Source organism: Pectinophora gossypiella, chromosome 9, assembly GCF_024362695.1.
Source record: "Pectinophora gossypiella chromosome 9, ilPecGoss1.1, whole genome shotgun sequence".
Taxonomy (NCBI): domain Eukaryota; kingdom Metazoa; phylum Arthropoda; class Insecta; order Lepidoptera; family Gelechiidae; genus Pectinophora; species Pectinophora gossypiella.
In genome coordinates, this window is record NC_065412.1 from 14,402,606 (window position 1) to 14,424,584 (window position 21,979).

Below are 21,979 nucleotides of genomic sequence, written 5' to 3' on the forward strand. Positions count from 1 at the left end.
AAAAAAAACCGACTTCAAACGCAAAACTAAAAAGCAATAAATAAATTTACTTCGCACATAGTAATAAGTACGTATTATCAATTAGTTAATTAATTTTATAATTCTGCAGTCGGTGCCAAGTAAATGCTACACCTGACATACATGACAAATCCGTATCCCTCATTCAGCGCTTATCGCTATCGACCCACTAGGGTCGATTAATTCTTTCAAATATTTTTCCTTTCAGACGACGCCCTGATCCGAGGTTCGCGCCCAACTGGGCACCCTCAGGCCTGTTGTCTTAAACGTTGTACCGGGTGAGAGCCTTCAGCGCTCCCCATTTGCCCGGCCAAGTAGTTAATGCCATCTGCGGCATATCTACAATAAGTCACGTCAAAAAAAAAAGACAAATCCGTAAGGATTCCGTTTTTGCCATTTGGCTACGGAACCCTAAAAAAACACTTGCAAATGCAAAACAAAACTACGCCACTCTCCTTTTTGCCCACTCGTCTCTTTTCCATTTTGTCACCACATCTCCATAAAGTGATTATTTTCATCGTGCCGTCTCTTTCGTGGACCACCACGGCAAAATAAGCTAGTTTCCAAATAGTCCAATCAGTTACTTGGTAAACGTCAATACACGAAATTACAATGGAAAGCGTATGAAAAATCATAATGTGACGTCATAGAAAAACGTGAACTAATGTTGCACTTATTATTACATTTTGCTTTATTAAAATTCATAAATAAGTTAAATAGAAAACAAGAAAGCGTTTTTTGTCCCTTTAGATGTCTTTATTCAGGAATCAGAATTTCAAAAATTATCTTTAACAAAAGACGACTAATGAATTTCTGTAACATACGTAATAGGTAAATTGCTTAATTGCTAGGTAATGTTGTGTAAAGTTCACAAAATAAATAGTTAATAAGTCTCATTCGGTCGCCCGCTCGAACCATTTTTCACGAAAGAAAAACATATTTTCCAACGGACCTCAGCACTTTGACATTTTATTCACAAAGTTCTTATCTAAACACAGTGTCGCCCATCATGAACCTTATAAAAAGAAGTATTTTTCTATTGAGCATAAAGCCAGTGAAATTCATTGGGTGGAAGAAAATTTGCATTTCAAAGCCCAGGTTGGTTCGTGTTTGCTTAAATGGCGGAGTAATATTGGACCAGTACCTTTATCATCCCACGATCACACCCCAAACGTTGGACTAAGGACAATTAGTTATCAAAAGGGTCCTGTATTGATTTTCTCATGTTTTCCACTACTTAATTACTATTTTGAGTTAGCAAATATCCGATGCTTCAATTGAACTTATATTTTGACTAACTTTTAACACGTTGCGGTTGGCAGCGAAACGGTTGGCAAGATAGTACCTATTGTATTTTATGTAACCCGTCGATTCTTAACCTCTACACAATAGATTTTACATTGTGTCTGGTCGAGATCCGCGTTCCGGCGTTTAAGGGGTTAATACACGAGCACCGCCTCACCGCGCGGACGGCGCCTAATTCAAAGGTATCGACTTCATTTGGTTCTTTTTTAAAGCGGCTTTAGATCATAGCACACCCCGGACACTTCATACAAAAAACCTCGTTTTACACAGCCACTACACATTGACGTCATCGTACACGCGCATCTGTGTGTGTGACGTTTGACGCCCATACGATTGAAGACTAAAGTAAGACCGAGGGGGGTTAGTCCTAGCTCAGCCGCTGGTGGGAAGCAGAGAGTTGCCGTTCTATACGTAGTATTATACATTTGAGCAGTAACGGTAACGTTTGAGTTACACATATGTGTACCTATACCTACACATATTTTTGTGTATATGTGAGTACTTTTGTACTTATGACTATAAGTTGTGCTTTGTTTTTTACTTTTTACTGTGTTGCAAATATTGTAATACTACTTTGTGTAACTTTTACTATGTGTTTAGCACACACTAAAATTGATTTTATAATATGGCAACACCGTATTCTAATCTTTCTTCTACCCTTTTCATTGAACATGATGGCGATGGGTGTTGCTTTTTCCACCTTTTGTTAATTTTTAATTAATACAGTCCATTTCTAAATGTCAAGCATGTGTTTTTATTTATATTTAATACCAGCAACGCACACTATGGATGTATACCTGAAATAAATGGATATTTTATTTTCTTATTTATTATTATTCATTATTCTATAACCATAATGTACTTTCTTAGGTATATGACTGAACAGAAAGAATAAATAAATCTATAATAATGTTTCCATTATGTTATTTATTATTGTTACCTCGCGCCAAGCGTAAAAATACTCGTTTAAACAACATCGCTGATTGTATGAGCTTACTGGAAAATTACAAGAAAATGTATATTCTCTGGACCCTAATATCACACGCGTATCAAATCGTCATGGTAGTGGACTTGCGTAAATACGTAGCTGCAACAGTAGGCATTCATTAACATGATTTGGTTGGTGATCACGTAGAAAATCGTTTGCTTTCCAATGGACATAAAATCTAAGGGTGTCATATTCTAGTTGGCATTCATGGTTTGACCTTGACAGAGTACAGTGCTGTGGCGTGTTACTATCAGTGTTCTTGGTAAGTTTTGTTTGAGAAGGATTTCAATGGATTAGTTCTAATGGGACCAGTTAGTAAGAGGCATATCCCTCTTAGTCTTTCGTTAAACTAGTGGGATTATCATAATCTGCAGAGCTGCCTTTGCACTCATGTTCAATAAAGCTTTCAATATAGAACTCGATTCTGTTCACAAGTTAGTTGAAGGCGTTGAAGGGCAATACTGTTTGTCATCCGTGCATTAGCGTCTTGTCTTCTCTCGTTTATCGCGATCGAGGATAATTTGTCCAATAAGTTACTTTGCTCGTATTGGCACATGAAGCCCAAAGTTGTGATAACTTTTCTTTCCTCTACCTATTTTCAAGCTAACAAGGCTTCTCTAAATAATTTATTGTCGAAAAAAAATGTTTGATAATCTAGTAGTCTAGGATTTGAAACGTGGACCAAAGATAATAATTACCTGGTTTAAAATATAGTCCATTCAAAAAACTCCCACTAGTGTCGTAGATTCTGCATAGAATTTATGATTTGCTAATTAATTAGAAAAACTGTGAACTTCTGTCATACTATATTTAAACCTGGTATTACTAATCATTAGTCATTGTTGTTTATAATAAGGATAGATTCTTCTATTATTTCTATGTTACATCAAAAAACAATAAGATCTTATTTGGAAGAGCCGTGGTAGCCCAGTTAGTAGAACGCTTGCCTTTTATTTTGAGGTCGTAGGTTCGAATCCACAAGCCTAAACTAAATGATTAGCGAATTAGAATTCGAATTCATGTTTGGATTATAAATTATTATCACGTGCTCAGCGATGAAGGAAAACATCGTGAGGAAACCCACATTCGAGAGAAACACATTTTCACACACCTGTATTGCTGTTTTCCCTACTCGGTATGGAAAGTCCGCTTCTGTAAAAAACCGGACCTGTCAAATCTTCAGGTTAGGTAAACGGACCTTGTGAAAAAGGTGATAATGATTAGGAAATATGATGTGATTTGGGAAAGGCGAACGAAGTGGAAACCTATCACGTCGGTCAAATAGAAAGCTCGGTGAGGTGTGGGTACATAGTTCATCTAGTGATGGATGTACTTTAACAACCCCTATAGGGTATTGTAGTGAGCTATTATGTTGGAAAAGCTTGTAATTAGAAATATCACAGTTTGAAGTATGAATGTGTGAGCGTATTCGCGCCTTGTATAGATGGATACTTTGAGATGTTGTTATAAGTAAAAGACGACCTGCGGTCTACAGAAAAGCCTACTCCGGTTTATTCCGTTTATTAGACACCGTATTATATAATATTGTTTGAAACTCTGTTATTACAATTGTAGAATAAGAATAAATATAATATTAATAATATATTATATAATAATAATAAAAATAATAGTGAGTTGTCTGATTGTAGTTCTGTGCAATAAAGTATATTTGATTTGATTTAATAAGAATTGCATAGGGGGAATACTGTCTCGTGTAAATCTGGCTCGTAATGACCTTAATTCAATTTTGACCTTAACTACCCAAAATTAAAAGTGTTAAAAAATTGTTGAATGTTAGTACAGACGACATTGATTGATAAAAGGAAAATTCTCAGCGTAATGAAATTAGAATGTTGTAAACCTTTTGAGAATTTTTAAGTTTGATTGATACTTTTTTTAATATCATCAAAAGGTCAAAGAAGTTTGTCTTTAATCTAAATCTCGAGAGAGAAAATATTTTCATAACTCTTAAAATTGGCTAAATAAAATATGTCGGATATGATAGTTTATCATTTAATGATAGTTATCCAATAACTTCTTTTTATTATGATCATTTCTAAAGATTTTATGTTTACAAAATAATGCGATTTTTTTTATCTGTGTATTACAAGATTCGAAACACGGGCGGCCATGATAGACCTTCGTGTGACGTCATATTTCACCAAATAAACAAAAACTATGTGTCAGGTTTCAAATGACGTCACTGTGCAAAATATCACGTGACCGACCGATTTCGTGCGAAATTTAAATTACCTGAAGAAAAATGTGTTTTTTTCTATTGTATAAAACTTTTTCGAAAAAATTAAATATTTTTAGAGGTATAAAATAAGCGTCTGTATTTTCTAAACTACTTATCCGAAACTGTCAAGTATACATTTGATTTAGGAGGTAGGTTCGAATTTATGTTTTATTTTAGTCTCAAAAGTGACAATGCCGCTCAATACAGCCTCATAGAAAAAAAAATAAAACAAGGCTTGAAACCCAGACGCAAGTATTCACTCACATCTCAATTTCAAACCCCGCTGAAATCATCTTAATTTTTCGGAAAATCAGGTGATTTAGCCTGCAATGTTCTAGCCAAATAAAGGACAGCCCCAAAAAGTGTGGAAGAATGGAAGCTTGAGATCGCGAGCGCAAATACCTTAAACTATATTTTAACAGAATATTACCTATTTCACCTATCTATATCTCGTGAAGTGTGTCCTATTAAAGAAATTTCATTACAAGCTTTCAAAGTTGCTGTATCTTTTTTATCAATTGTTCCAGATTGAACCGGTTTCTCCATGAAATGGCAATAGGGGCTGGAAAATGAATTACGTGATGTCTCGCCGTATGAACTTCATATTTCTATTTCTAAGTTTAGTTTCCTGTTGCCATGGTGACCAGAAAGAAGATGGTGATACGTATATGAGCCGATTCGTCGCTGATTTGTGGCTCGAGGGAGCCGATGTGGTCAGGATTATATGGAGAGACTGCTCCAAGAAGGTATGTGGAACCATTGGCTACTTGACAACCTAGACAAATGAGATACTTTTTTGGAAACGTCAAAACGAAAGTTTTTTTGGAGTTTCTATGAAAATACTATCCTGTGACGTCAGCAATAAAAACAATCAAACGTCGTACTTATTGTTACTTAATTCATAAATAAAATTCGTAAATAAGTCGAGAAATAAATGAGATTGATCAGTGAACATCTTTGAGTGGCTTCTATTTCTAGATTAGCATTTTATAATTTATCTTTGACCCAGTCATATACCCTATTGTGTTGTTTTAACGTGCCGCGTTCATTTGTTTCGGCCCGGAAAACCGGACTTGTCAAATCTTCAGGTTGGATAAGCTGACCCTGTCAAAAACGGGATAATATTAGGGAGATGATGAGTTCTTTATTTGTAGGTCACGTTATCAACGGTAACTGAATCTCTGTTTCTTTTTCGATCTCAGCCCGGTATAGTAACAATTGATTATGGTATATTTACTTTATTAATAATCGGATAACATACAAATATCCTACCAAGTCGCCGAAAAAATCTTTCCTAATGACTCTACATACTAAGGTAAATTTATTCTTACCTTAACCCCTTGTCTACACGGGTTGCAAATTGAATTCCACAAAGGCGCAATAATTTTTTAATACAACGTGTTAGTGACAACTTCTACCGAAAACTTCTAGGGATGATTTAGGCCATGATTCTGAGTTGACATCAAGTGGAATTAGCCGTCGAAAAAATATGGAAAAAAATTGACATGAATTTTCCGACAGAAAAATCCACTTGATATAAACTCAGAATCACGGTCTGAATCATATCCCTCAGTATTTGTTGTGATGTCACTAACACTCTATCTACTTGTATGACTACTTGTATGTACTTGTACAGGGTGTAAGTGACATGGTAACAAATACTCGGGATGATTCAGCTCATTATTCTGAGTTAATATCAAATGGAATTTTCCATCGCATCGCATCAATACCCGAGAAAATTAAGTTTCCAGCACACGTCAAATGGGTTGCATATTAGGAAGATAGATACCCTTTTGATTCACAGGAGTCAGCACCTTTTATGGCGTGACTTATTATGGATTTGCCGCAGTTGGCAAGAATTGAGAAGTTCGGTGGCGCAGCAGTAAACGCGCTCGGTCTGCGATTGGTGAAGTTAAGCAACTTTCGCAAAGGCCGGTCATAGGATGGGTGGCCACAAAAAAAAACATCTCGAGCTCCTCCGTGCTTCAGAAGGCACGTTAAGCCGTTGGTCCCGGCTGCATTAGCAGTCGTTAATAACCACTAATCCGCACTGGGCCCGCGTGGTGGTTTAAGGCCCGATCTCCCTATCCATCCGTAGGGAAGGCCCGTGCCCCAGCAGTGAGGACATTAATGCGCTGGTGATGATGATGATGATGGCAAGAATGGAGTCAACACCAGTTTGTGTATAAACAAATTAGAGACGCGACGGGTATGAGCCCGCCCATGGATGCGCCATATTCTTGTCGGGTTCAGTATACAAGGTAGGTAATTTAGCAGAGTATTAGCGGAACCGTCCGGCGGCTAAGCCGATTATTGGACTCGGAGCCGGGATTAACAGCCTTTGAGAGTTACCAACATGTATACAGGGACGTGGTTAGGCAACATACCGCAATTAATCGCTTAATAAAATCAATCAATAAAAAAAACAAAGGACCACCACGCGGGCCCAGTGCGGATTGGTGGTTATTAACGACTGCTAATGCAGCCGGGACCAACGGCTTAACGTGCCTTCCGAAGCACGGAGGAGCTCGAGATGTTTTTTTTTGTGGCCACCCATCCTCTGACCGGCCTTTGCGAATGTTGCTTAACTTCAACAATCGCAGACCGAGCGCCTCATAGACACTTGATAGAAAAGTCTTCAAAACCTAGTGATTTATAGTCACCCACAATTGAGTGTCCACCTCGCCACGCCCCTGGACGGACGCTGTCCAGTACAAAGCATTAAGACCTGTTTACATTTGTCCTTGTAAAGTGACTCAACTCGTGCAATTTGGCAAGTAATGTTCAGCGATTTGTTACTTGACTAAACATCGTGAACTAGCGGCAAGTTGCTTAATATGTTGACTAGAAAAATGTGATAAAAACAAATAATTTAAGTTAGTAATAATTTACAGATTTTTTATTCAAAGTGAAAATAATATGCCTTATGATTGTCTGGAAGTATTCGCTTCAAGCGATAAGGCCGCCATTTGCCATGTGCCTTATTAAGAGTCTTTTGTAAATATTTCCTTTTATTTTGGTTCAATAAAGTGTTTTGTATAATAAATGTTAAAGCACATAATGACGGGTTCTTACCGCGTTTAAATGGGGATATGAGACTCCCGATATTGTTGCAAGTGCCATGATCACGGGATGACTGATGAGATTGGAGTGGAGTAGGTAGATCCATAATTTTCTAAGGGCAGACATATCTGTCTACCCTCTTTCTTTGCCGCTTGTTTATGTTTTTGATATCGGAATGTTCGGAACCATCTGAACTCGCACCAAACTCACTACGACAAACCGCACTCACTGTGTCCTCACGTTTTCAAGCGGCAATGAAAGAGGGTAGACAGTATGTCTGCCCGTAGAAAATTATGGATCTACCTACTCCACTCCAATCTCGTCAGTCATCCCGTGATCATGGCACTTGCAACAGTGGCGAAATATCGGGAGTCTCATATCCCCATTTAAACGCGGTAAGAACCCGTTATTATGTACTTTAATTATGATAATAACCGCGTAAACTTAAAACAATGTATAATAAATGTTATTTTTCCAATTAATCTTTTCGAAACAAATTGGAAAAATAACACTGTTATCTCTCTCTGTCTGCTGCTTAACTGCTTATCATATAGGTACCTAGACTAGACAAGGTCCACGTTTATATACATAGTGGAATTACTTCACTGTATATTTATATGAATAATTTTGATCAATTTATATTATTTTTTAATTGTATTCCACTTTCAAAATTATAATGGACTTCGAAGTAATATATTTACAAAATTATTATCAGAATTTCCCTGTACTTTATCTCTTTCATTATTATATTATATTCATGTTCGACTCGCTACATACGTACTTCTGTCAAATTATGGATTAAACCGGGGGATGAAATTCTGTAGCGTCCCACAGGGAGACTTTATTAGATTAATTTCGTTAGGAAAGTGGATTTTTGCCTTCAGGCTGAGCAACAAGAAGAGATAAGAACGGAATATTGATATTAATATTCTACCAGCATGAGCTTGCATGAGAATGTAGCTATATTTGATTAGGTATGGGAGTAATCTAGTACTGCAGCTTGTGAGCGTGGGTGACATACCATGCTTATCTTCTCGGGAATATCGTAACGAATAGAATAGAAATTATATAGCAACCCGACCTACCCAACATGGTCTGGTTGGCACGACAGATTCCTGTAACATGCGCGACGTCCTAAAATTGTCGCGGTCATTTTATCGATTTTGACTATATTAAAAAAAAAAAAAAAAACTCATGTCGCAAAATTCATGTTTTTTTTAGTTTTTTTAAATTATTTGCAGTTCTATACTTTGGCGACGGAAAATTCCACTTGATATCAACTCAGAATCATGGTCTCAATCATCCCTCAAAGTTTTCGTTACGATGTCACTAACACTATATGCTCCCACGTATATAACATCCGCATTCATTACCACTTGATGGAGCTTTCCGAGTCTCTAACTCAGTTTGTTAAGTCTGTAAATGGTCTGGAGTCTTGTTACGGTGATTAACAATTGGTGACAAGTGTCTCTAACAGGATCTGTGACTTTAACATGGCGCTACGTCGACATAATATGTCGACAAGTAACTGTATTTCAAACTTAGCAGGGTTCTGATCTTGTTGTGATCACACAATGGTCATGTAACATAAAATAACATAAAACATAAACAGTTTATAGACACAGACACAGACCTCCCCTCAATGAACCGCAGGGAGTGGAGCATACTCCACCAAACTGTTCCACTGCGGGTTAGTAGAGATATTTTTACGGCTGTCCGAAGCACGGAATCGTCTGACTTTTTCAGACAATCCGGCGATTCAAGTCTGCTAAGTCCTTACCAAACAACAAGTACAGGTTATACAACTTACAGAACAGTGCCACAAAGTGATTTCGACAATGTCCCCATCGGAAATCGAACCCGGACCTCCAGATCTTGAGAATAACGCTCTAAACACTAGACCACGGAAGCTGTTAAAGTTATATAAGAATGATAATTTGCTATAGATGGTGTTAGTGACACTGTAACGAAAACTTTAACAAAACTTGAAAATAGTTTAAAAAACGTATTTTGCGACGGAAAATTTCACTTGATATTAACACACAATCATAAGAGGGTCATCCCCCTCAGAATTCGATACGGTATCACTAACACCCTGTACCTATACATTTTTCCAACAGCTAGTGGACGTGAAAGACGTGATAGACCACAAGGAGTACTTCCCCAAGTTCGTGAGGTGTATGAAGAGAAAGACCCTCAGAGCATTGGACCGGTCCCTCAGCCCAGATGTGGTGCCTATAGCCGACGGCGTCAACCTGGTCCGGTTCGAGATGGTTGACCGCTCTGGTAACGTCATGGCGGAAAATGAGACCAGGTGAGCGCGCCTACTGTTAGATAGAATTGGGAGGTTAAAGAGGCTACATCGAAGCCATTCATACAAAAAAGCAAACCCATTTTAATTAACACGTTGGCGTGCGGTACCGGCTATAACCGTTAATTTGGACTCACAAAATAGCACGGTACGGTCACTTCCGCAAATAGTTGTAGTTCTTATAATCATTGCTACGGTCACTGCAGCCCAGTTTCGATACAATAATCACTTAGGCCACGCCCACTTCTTTTTTACACACAGACCCTTTTGTTGCTACTGTCACAATTGAGTAAAATATTTTAAGTTTCTTTGAGCCATAACTCACACATATGCAGTCTACTCACACATCCACACTACAGTTATGACAGTAATAGGTGTATGCAATTTTGTTCGCCATAATTCGGCTGAAGCTGTACTGAATCTTAGATTGGAGAGATGAGTTTCTCAACAGTGTAAATACGGTCATGACAGCACTGCGGTTGAAGCCGTACTTTGATTCACCTGGATCCTATATTATGCTAGGTAGACACAGTACGGCTATTGCGACTACGGTTTTAGATGTACTGATCCTAAGTAAATATTTTTTCTATATTCCCCTCATCAGTACGGTATATGCAGATTACTGTCATAGATGTTACTATCGTTATGTAGTGTTTTGATTTATCATAAATTTAACAGTACGGGATCGATAATTGCTACTGCTAATTTCCGAAAAAGTACTGCGCGCCAACGTGTTAAAAAAAGCAATATTGCAATTTGACATTTGCGCATTATATGAATCTTGAATAAACGTATCGAATCGTATCTTATATCGTATGAATTGCTTCGATGTGGCCTTATTATTTTACTTTCAAACAATCGGGTGATTCGCTCTCCAATGTCCTAACCCATAGAGACTTCTTAGTGATTATTGAAACACACTTTTAAATAATATACGCCCTCCACAAATGTATTCATGCATGCATGTTACGTGCTTTTAGGAATTTATGGAAAAAAAAACAAAAGAAAACAAAGCCGTTACGTCAATCAATCGGAAGGCTTTCGCTTTTTTTTGACGTGCCCTATTGTAGATTTGCCGCAGATGGCATTAACTACTTGGCTGAACTGTCAAGATGTTATATAAAAACAAAAAAAAAACACGTACATAATATATTAAAATATTCTTCTGAAATCAGTGCTTTGTAGGATTTTGAATGTCATCCTTCAGATATTTGTTCATTATATTGAATTAACATATTGCCTTAGGGACCTCATTGGGGAAGATAATCAATTATAAAATTCCTTTTTATTCCTGTTTTCATCATTCAAATAAACTGTCTTTCTTTTTTAATACACTTCTCATCAAAAAAATCGAAACACCTTGCAAGTTTACGTTTTGTCAGGATTATCAGAAAAATGTGTACATTTAGGAATAAATGTTAAATGTCGTTTAATAGTGAGTAATATGAGCTTATCAAATCTTAATGTTAATGTTCTAAATTTAAATGAATTTTTCATAGGTTTCGTATTTTGGTAAATGAGGCATTTTTATTCCGTATGGAGTATAAAGGAAATGGATAAAACAACACACGTAAATGAAAAAAAAAGCTAAAAAACGTTTATTTAATAACTTGTATTCCCTCCCCGAGCTCTAATTACTGCTTCCATACGGTTCTTCATCGATCGGATGAGAGTCACGATCACATGCTGTGGTATATTGTCCCATTCCTCTTGGATTGCATCTTGCAGCTGGCTAAGTGTTTCTGGGGCAGGATCTCTTGCTCGAATTCGTCTCTTTAATTCATCCCACAGATGTTCAATGGGATTCATGTCCGGGCTTCTTGCTGGCCATTCCATAATAGAGATATCGACTTCGTTAAGATAATCTCGTACGACGCCCGCGGTGTGAGCCCTAGCATTGTCGTGCATGAATATGAAGCCGTTGCCAATAAAATGTGCATAGGGCATCACATGAGGCTCGAGACACTCTTCGACGTACCGATGACAGTTTAGTGCAGGCAGACGTGGCCCAGACACGAAAGCAAGCTCTGTCTTACCGTCGGCGCTGATTCCTCCCCAAACCGTCCACGAACCGCCACCATAGCTGACCTTTTCTTCAATGCAGCATTGTGCATAGCGTTCTCCGTCTCTTCTGTAGACCTTGTTCCTTCCGTCGTTACCATACAGCATAATTTTACACTCATCAGAAAAGAAAACTTTGCTCCACTGTAGGTATGACCAATTTAGGTGCTCACGTGCAAAGTTAAGGCGCGCTCTTCGATGGTCTGCAGTTAATTTCGGCCCATTTGCTGGCTTATGCGGTACCAGTCCACGATCCTTCAACCTTCTTCTAATTGTAGAGTCACTTACAGCCACCCTTCGTACAACATGAAGCCGCTGCTGCAGTTGAAAAGCGTTAAGGCGTCGATTTCTTAAAGAAGTTGTTACAATAAATCGATCATCTCGCTCAGAAGTGACCCGATTCCTGCCAGATCCTGAACGGCGCGTGAACAAACCAGTCTCCCGATAACGTTTATAGACTCTATGAACAGATGACAGGCTTAGATGCAGTCTTGCAGCCACAACACGCTGATTAAGGCCAGAATCCAGCAATGCCACAACTTGGGCGGCTTCTGTGGGCGAAGTATCCATACGTTTTAGAAAAAAAACCTTTTTTCAGACGTCCCAAAGTCACAGTATTGAAATAAAAAACAAAAAGTTTAAGGATAGGCGCCAATTTTTAGTTTTTAAACGCTAAATGTACTCCAACCCTAAACACACATTTGTCTCAAAACAGTGATTCATTTCGTTTATAAGATAAACAAATGAAATTCTAATTTTGAATTTAGAATTTTCGCTTATTACTGTAATGGCCAAACTGCCAGCTATACATTTATGTATTTTTTTTCATCGTATGAATTCTTTTTTGTGTTAAATTCGGACAGAAACAATGAAAACGGAAGTGTTTCGATTTTTTTGATGAGAAGTGTATTTGATTAGTCTATTTCTTTACTACGGCGCGAGTGGAGCGATTAAATGTCAAAGCGCGAGTTGGCAAATTTGACAAAAGAATTAAGGTTCCTCGTTCACGCAACGACTTGGGGCCTGTTTAATAAAACTTACAATTGTAAATTACAATGACAATTTGATGTACATTGCGGAGTTTGTGATCACAAATATTTTTCAGTTTCATATTAGCTACGTAATGAACAACAAATTGTCGTTGTAATTTACAATTGTAAGTTTTATTAAACAGGCCCTTACTCGTGACATGAATATGAAAAGTGTATCACATAAATATAAACAATAACAACGTCGATCTCTTCTTCTCCTCGTGGAAGAACGAAGTCAAGAGCAAACCCATCTTAATTTAAAAAAAATATATATTTCTTTTTATTTATTTCGAAAATACGTGTCTGTTGTTTTTTTCTAGTTTATTTAACTAAACAGCTGGGCGATATCTAACTTTTTTTTTGTTGTTTGTCTGTTATTATTATTATTATTTTTTAATGTTTGAGGAGTGACAAACATCGTTTGTTTTTATTATATTCTTTTCTATTGCATGCGGTGCTCACCTGTAATTAGTTACGCAATTAGTTTTGAACGCAACTTTTGAAATGTAATTTATACATGAATTATTGTAGTAACTGTTGGTGTGCCTAATAAAATAAAATAAATAAAAATAAAATAAAATTTTCCTCGACTCTTCTATAAGCAATATACAATAATAAGGTATCCCCTTTGGAGTGTAACATCTTGAACAAATCGCAGATGTCTCGGTAGTCGCATGTACCATAATCAGCTCCCTAGCATTATCCCGTTTTTCACAGAATCCGCTTACCTACCCTGAGGATTTGACAGGTCCGGTTTTTTACAGAAGCGACTGCCTGTCTGACCTAACCCGCGAAGGGAAAACCAGCCCAGTATAGGTTAGGTCACATACAACCGAAAATGCATTTCTGTTAAATGTGGGTTTCCTCACGATGTTTTCCTTCACCGCTGAGTACCGGGTAGTCACATCTACGGTCACGAGCATTAATATGTACCTCTACGCTTTGGTACCATGTCACATTAACTTTTTTGACAAATTGAACTGTAAGTCTCACTAAATGTCAAATATCGACAGTGCGACAAAGTCCTAAAGTGGGTACATTATATTGCTCATGACTGTACCAAGGACCTTATTTTATCTCGTGTCTTGTCGCGTTGCGTCGCTTCGCGCTTAGATAGCGTACTAGGCTTGCTGGGCTTGACAAGCACAATAAAACCTTACACTTAAGACTTCATATTATATACAGCGGCTGTAAGTTGTCTTTGATTTCGAAGGACGTAATATACGATCCCGACGACCTGATTACTTTAGCCATAGAGCCGGCCAATCGGCTCGCGACACCAAACACTTCAGGACCACGATACCGACCCCGCCAGGCTAGTCGACGATTTCCCTCAATCGGCGCTTATCGCTATCGACCCACTAGGGTCGATTAATTCTTTCAAATATTTTTTCTCTCAGACGACGCCCTGAGCCGAGGTTCGCGACCAACTGGGCACCCTCAGGCCTGTTGTCTTAAACGTTGTATCGAGTGAGAGCCTTCAGCGCTCCCCACTTGTCCGGCCAAGTAGTTAATTCCATCTGCGGCAAATCTACAATAAGTCACGTCAAAAAAAAGTCTGTGATTACTTGTGGCTCTGCCTACTCCATTAGGGATTACATGCGTGAGTTTATATGTGCATGTTTAAACGTCTTTTGTCATAATACCAGCGGTGTTATTACGTCAAATGATATCTACATTTGATATAACATTTCGCCATTGCGCTGACAAACAGCGTTGCGCAATTTTTCATAATATGAAACCGAGTTTTTGTGCTGCGTTGTCAAGTAACACTTCGGTCAATAACCTTAATGTCTTCTTCATAAAGAGAAACACACGTATGGAATATTTATTTATTTATTTTATCTATATTTACCATAATAAGGCAACGTAGGCCCACTTGTTAGTTACAAAAAATAAACTTACTTACAAACTATGATAGTGGTCATCACTAATTTAAGAGCTGTGCTCTTGTCGGTTGAGGAGCTTGGTGGCATAGCGGTAAACTTTCGCAAAGGCCGGTCATGGGATGGGTGACCACAAAAAAAAAGTTTCATCTCGAGCTCCTCCGTGCTTCGGAAGCCACGTTAAGCCGTTGGTCCCGACTGCATTAGCAGTCGTTAATAACCATCAATCCGCACTGGGCCCGCGTGATGGTTTAAGGCCCGATCTCCCTATCCATCCATAGGGAAGGCCCGTGCCCCAGCAGTGGGGACGTTAATGGGCTGATGATGATGATGATGATGATCTTGTCGGTGTAGCATTTTCCATTATTGTCTATCAAAGACCAATCCTTCACCTCCTTATAAGACACGACGCTCGCCTTCTCTTTAATCTGTTTCATGTAAGCTCTTCTGGGTCTTCCCCAACAATGCGTAGGTTTCACAAAAATCACTTTGTGATCCCTAGTTTGGTTAGGACATTACAGGCTGATCACCTGATTGTCCGAAAGTAAACTGATCCGTGCTTCGGAAGGCACGTCAAGCCGTTGGTCTCGGTTACTACTTACTGATATACGAGTAAGTTAGTAGTCCATGAGCCATGTCATGGGCCTTTGGCGGGTCAGTAGTAACCCTGGTACCAGAGTTGATGAAGTAGGTAATAAGTAGAGGATGGATTCATCCTCACAACCCACACGATAGAAGAAGAAAAAGATTATAAAGTGTTTTAAGTTTACGCGGTTATTATCATAATTAAAGCACATAATAACGGGTTCTTACCGCGTTTATATGGGGATATGAGACTCCCGATATTTCGACACTGTTGCAAGTGCCATGATCACGGGATGACTGAGAAGAACCCGTTATTATCTCGGGTCTAACGGTAAGAACCCGTTATTATGTGCTTTAATTAAGATTATAAAGTGTCTAGAAGGCACTTTTTCATGACCATTAAGCCAATGCGAGAGCAACTAAGATCGGACACAATCTCAGATGAAGTTTAGTAATAAGGTAGACGCCAATTTATATGATCGAAGGGTAGATGGAGTAAATGGAGACCGCTAAGGGCATCCAATAAACTGGTTGACAGAAAATAATACAATTAGTTAAAATTCAAGTCGAGACGAAATTTATTTCTATATAAATTGCTATCATAATGGAATTTGATACTAAGATTGAAGAGTAATTAACCAAACCAATACACTTAAGCAACTTTGCAGGGCTTTTGTCAAAATCGACCTACATTAATGTGTCTAAAGTCTTTAACATCTAACATACATAAATAAACCCACGCCTATTTCCCACCGGGGTAAGCAGAGACTACGGAATTCCATTTCCTTCGATCCTGACACACTTCTCTTGCTTCCTCCATATTCATCAATCGTTTCATACACGCACGCCGGTGCAGAGTAGATCTTACTGAATCGTTACCAAAGACATTCTTTTCTCAACAAATAATTACATATCACATTAAAATGTATCAAAAAAATGTTTTAATTTTAAAACAATTATATTTACTGATTTTAAAATCTATTTTAATGAATTCATGACGGCTTGTTTTCGCAATTCCCAACATAACAATTTATAATAATTTTCGTGGTAAAAATGAACTGAAAAATGCTGTGAAATACCGCTTATAGTACAGTAAGGCAAATATTTTCATAGTACCCGAGATAATATGAGCTGACTGGATAAGCTTGAAGCATCGACGATACAATATCTAGACTCCTAATAACAGACGAACGGGTTCGGTAATGCGAAAAATCTAATAATAATACTTCTCATGAAATAACTCGAAACAATTTAGAATTTTTGTCAACAAAACATTTATTTAAATTTAACATTTGAATTTAGAACATGAACTTAAATCCTTTTAATATAAAATAATATTTAATATTTTTCTGATAATCTTTTTGAGACATAAGATTTTTCACTCGCTGCAGACGCTGTCACAGGCCATCTGAGCGGTTTAGTGATATTTTGTTATTTTCTTTCTCTCTCCCACTATATTACATATTCACAGCGAACGAAAAATCTTTCTTCAAGTCATTTTTTTATTATTTTATGTTACTTTTTATATCTTTTACATTACTATTCCTATTTTATTTTTTTTTGTGTAAACACAGTACTTTGCATAGGTTCCTTGCCTAATGAATCATTATAGCATAACAGCCTATTTACGTCGCACTGCTAGGTATAGGCCTTCCCTCAGTCACCCAGAGGGGCTATGCTGGATGTTCACCACGCTACTCCATTGCGGAAATGATAATATTTTTTTATTAATTATAAGCGTCTATTTGGTTGTACAGTCGATAGCTGGGAGGGAAAGTTAATAAAAAATGTAATTTAATATTTCAGTTCATGGACAGAAAAAGAGCTGGACGAGGGAGAATGGAGAACACTAGCGCTCCGGCGGATGGCGAGGGTCCTAAGAACGCACGTCATCAAATTCGACTTTGACGACGACAAAACCTTGGAGAAAGGTTAGCCTAACTCCTCAAGTTTCAATCACATTACGTCTTGAAAAATGAGTAGGGGGACTAAATTTGTCTCCTAATACGACTTTTTGTATTATGACTTGTTGAAAAATATTGATAGTAATGTTGGTTTTTGAGAACAAAAAGATCTAAGTATGTCATCATCACCAGCCCAATAACGTCCCCACTGCTGGGGCACGGGCCTTCCCTATGGATAGATAGGGAGGTCGGGCCTTCAACCACCACGCAGGCCCAGTGTGGATTGGTGGTTATTAACGACGTCTAATGCAGCCGGGACCAACGGCTTAACGTGCCTTACGAAGCACGGAGGAGCTCGAGATGAAGCTTTTTTTTGTGGTCACCCATCCTATGACCGGCCTTTGCGAAAGTTGCTTAACTTCAACAATCGCAAACCGAGCGCGTTTACCGCTGCGCCACCGAGCTCCTCAAGTAACCGAGTTCCTAAGTATGTAACAGAAATATACTTGTTTGGGATCCATTAGTGTACTTCACCCCATGATTCTCGCTTAATGTGAAATAAAAAAATAGAAGCACAGATTCTAAAAATAGTTTTTAGCGTGAAGTAAATAACATACATGCAATACATTAACTCGCTCTCGTGATTCTTAACGGAGTGGACAGACCTACAAGTATTAAGAAGATATTTCCAAAAATTGCTTGCAGTGTCAGGGGTTACTGTTTTTATAGCATTTGCCCGTGATTAGGGAAACTTACAAAGAGGAAACTTAAATCGTAAAGGAATTTAACCCGGACTACTACTCAATAATGGAGGAGCTCGGTGGCGCAGCGGTAAACGCGCTCGGTCTGCGATTGTTGAAGTTAAGCAACTTTCGCAAAGGCCGGTCATAGGATGGGTGACCATAAAAAAATAGTTTTCATCTCGAGCTCCTCCGTGGTTCGGAAAGCACGTTAAGCCGTTGGTCCCGGCTGCATTAGCAGTCGTTATTAACCACCAATCCGCACTGGGCCCGCCTGATGGTTTAAGGCCCGATCTCCCTATTCATCCATAGGGAAGGCCCGTGACCCAGCAGTGGGGACGTTATTGGGCTGGTGATGATCTTCTTCTTCTATCGTGTGGGTTGTGAGGTGGAGTACCAACCTCATCAACCCTGGTGTCAGGGTTACTATTGAGCCGCCAAAGGCCCCTGACATGGCTCATGTAACGACTACTGATGATGATGATGATGACTACTCAATATTCTAGATAGATGGCGCCGATGTCGCTGCTCCACTGCGGATTGGTGGAGGCATTAGGGTTAGTAACCTGGGAAAAACGGCTTAACGTGTCTTCCGAAACACGTTATAATGGGGATTCATTGAAGGGAGGCCTGTGCCCAACAGTGGGACGTATACAGACTATTTATATTGTGTTATGTTATGTTAATCAAAGTTTAACATAAAATTTTCTTGACTTCTTCGTACAGTTGAGTATCGCGGCCGGCGTCGCCACCAGATGATGACGATGATGATGTTCGGGGTGGTCTCCATCGGCATGGTGCTCATCCCGATGGGCTTCCAGTTCCTCGCCGTGCTGGGGGGCAAAGCCCTACTGTTGGCCAAGATGGCGCTCATACTTGCCTCCATACAGGGACTTAAGAAGGTATAGTTCAGTTCATCAAGTCTAATATCTACACTTTACATACATACATACATAAACTCACGCCCGTAATCCCTAATGGGGTGGGCAGAGCCACAAGGTTCATCATATCCATCTTTGGAATTCGTATCAACAGTGGCTGCAAGTTGTCTTTGATTACTTGTGGCTCTGCCCACCCCCATTATCTACACTTTATTGCACAAATATAGAAATAACTTACACATAACGTAAAATAATATAGATAACAAAATAGAAGAATATAATAATAACTGCTGCCTTGCCGTCCAGTCGCGTCGGCTAGATAGGTGGCCCATCCAGTGAGTGGTGAGTCACCGCCTGCTCAATGTATCTCTGTTATTAACATTGGTTGAGCAGGCGCCATAGTCCCCCATAGCCCCAGTATCCCGGTCCACTAACCCCCAACCCAATAGCCCAGTTCCCTTTGTTCCCATAATCTGCAATAGTCTGCAAATCTGTAATTCTACGACAAGAATCTTTTGGGGAGTGCCAAAAAGCTTTGTCGCACTACCACTTCAGGTATAGGTGATAATATAGGTAATACTCTTTACGTAAACCTACTTAAATTCACAGATATCTGGTAACTGCTTTACTTTATTGAGAGTTGTGACTAAATTTCACAAAAATAACAAATATTTCTTTATCTGTGATCTTTTTTCACCAAAATATTTTTTTTTTTTAATCCATTTAATAAATTAATAATACATAACAATATTAACCTTACTAATAAATATTATAAATGTAAATGAAGATTTCAAACGCTTACTAAGTATTAACTGTTTTTATTTTTAACATTGCATTTTAGGTTGAAACACCGTTTGACGGGTTTCATGACAGAGGGAAGGTATGATTTTCAATAACCCATACATGTTCTCTTACATTTCTCTCTTCACTCGGTTTATTAACATAAAAATAAAATAAGAAACTCTTTTAACGTAACGACGCAAGATTCTGAGCAACTCTACAGACTAGCTAACAGACATTTTGCTTTTGGAATGTTACAAATCGTCGTCTTATAGTGAAAACCACGTAAGCGTATATTTACCCGACTACGAAGCAAAAAGAAGGGTTATGTGTTTGACCGTTATGTTTTATCGCCTAACTTCTCAACCACCTGTCAGAAAAAAATATGTGTCACTAAAAGCGTCTTAATCGTGCGGTGGTTATAGCCTATGTGACGTTGGGTAGTAATCAATGTGGCGCTCTAGAGGACAAACTGAGGACGAAAATAAAATGTTTCCAAGGGTATAAATAAGGGTATTTTTTTTAAATAGGCGCTTACTTGGTTTCTATAAGGCAACGAAATGTAAATCTTACAGTTACTGTGCTCGGTCTTTCTATTAGGCGACGAAATGGGAATATTACAGTCACTGTGCTCGGTCTGATTGTAATGCCATTATTACAACTCAAAAATGATGTTCAGTATACAGTTCGTTGCTCGGTTTGACGCACTCACCAATTTACTGCTCGAATCTGAGTTGTTGCGTCATAAACATAAGCTAATGTTCCTGATGAATGACCGCAAAGCGAAAGTCTAAGTTAGCTTCAACGTCAGAAATAGCATCATCACATATAGGCTTTACAGCACCAACTAACAAGTCACCTGTATAACCGGTTAACAGGCGTTCTGTTCCAGATTGCTGCAAGTCCGTTAAACTACGGGCTCTACCACTCGTACCCACCTTACGAACACTATGAGAAACGGAGTCGCGACGATTGGCCATCAGTTCTCATGCCGACAACACCGCCTTCAACGTCCATACATCCCTGGCCGATGCAAGCTGGAGACATCAAGGTCGATAGGATACACATAGCAAGAGAAGACATAAAAGAAGAAGCAAATACTAAAAGAGAGTCGAACAAACTAAGGATTGAGCCACGATTGTATCCAGTATACATTGGAGCACCAGAAACGTCGCCTCCAATATTCACGTCAATAGATGCACCTACACCTCTAGCAGACTTGACGACGAGGCCAGGGGAAGTCCAGGCAGATTTTGCCCTGGACCTACCCTACAATGGATTTCGTTTTCAAACTCCCACTGCTATCGTTTCAGCTTGACGTGTTCGTTCAATTGTTTAAAGCGCTGTATACTGTTGTTACTGGCATATTCTCTTACATAGCTCAAGTAATCTACCCTAACAGACAAGTGTTTTATAATGTGGATTACAATAATTATTATTATAATTAGCATCCATATCGTAAATTATGATTAGACTGATTAAATTTATGAATTGTTTGGACTTACGATTTGTTATTCCCATTGCACCATCATCTGATATTGAATATCGGCGTCTTTTAGAAACATTAAAAAATCAGTGCTTCTTAAAATAGCACCGAAAGACGCAAAGGTTTTGTACTGATATTAAATTTTGAACACTTCCTGTAATCTCGTTCTTCTTCTTATCGTGTGGGTTGTGAGGTGGATAACCAACCTCATCAACCCTGGCGTCAGTTATTATTGAGCCGCCAAAGGCCCCTGACATGGCTCATGTAACGACTACTTACTTACATCAGTAAGTAGTAACCGGAACCAACAGCTTAACGTACCTTCCGAAGCACGGATCATCTTAATTTCGGACAATCAGGTGATTAGCCTGTAATCTCCTAACCAAACTAGGGATCACAAAGTGATTTTTGTGATATGTCTCCACCGGGATTCGAACCCGGGGCCTCCGGATCGTGAGACCAACGCTCAAACCACTGGACCACGGAGGCCGTAATCTCGTTAACAAATAAGTAGGTCTAAAATACATTCAACTTCTGGTAACGAAATAAAAGTTATGAGTTTCAAAAGATATTTTATGCTTATATATTTTTCGATTTTCCTCGTTCATTGTATACGTAAGTAAAACTTCGTCATCAGCAAGAACTTCAGTTATTTCGCACTAAGCATTCTAAAGCCCATATCTCACTAAACCACAATGGTG

General features: G+C 38.6%; 1 protein-coding gene across 1 annotated transcript; it reads left to right on the forward strand.

The window, feature by feature from the left end:
• Window positions 1–5,119: 5,119 nt before the first annotated feature.
• Window positions 5,120–21,110, forward strand: LOC126369829 (uncharacterized). Its single transcript, XM_050014394.1, has 5 exons — window positions 5,120–5,296; window positions 9,734–9,927; window positions 17,294–17,418; window positions 18,858–19,033; window positions 20,685–21,110. The coding sequence occupies exons 1-5, from the start codon at window positions 5,120–5,122 to the stop codon at window positions 21,108–21,110; spliced, it is 1,098 nt and encodes a 365-aa protein (XP_049870351.1).
• The last annotated feature ends 869 nt before the right edge of the window (window positions 21,111–21,979 follow it).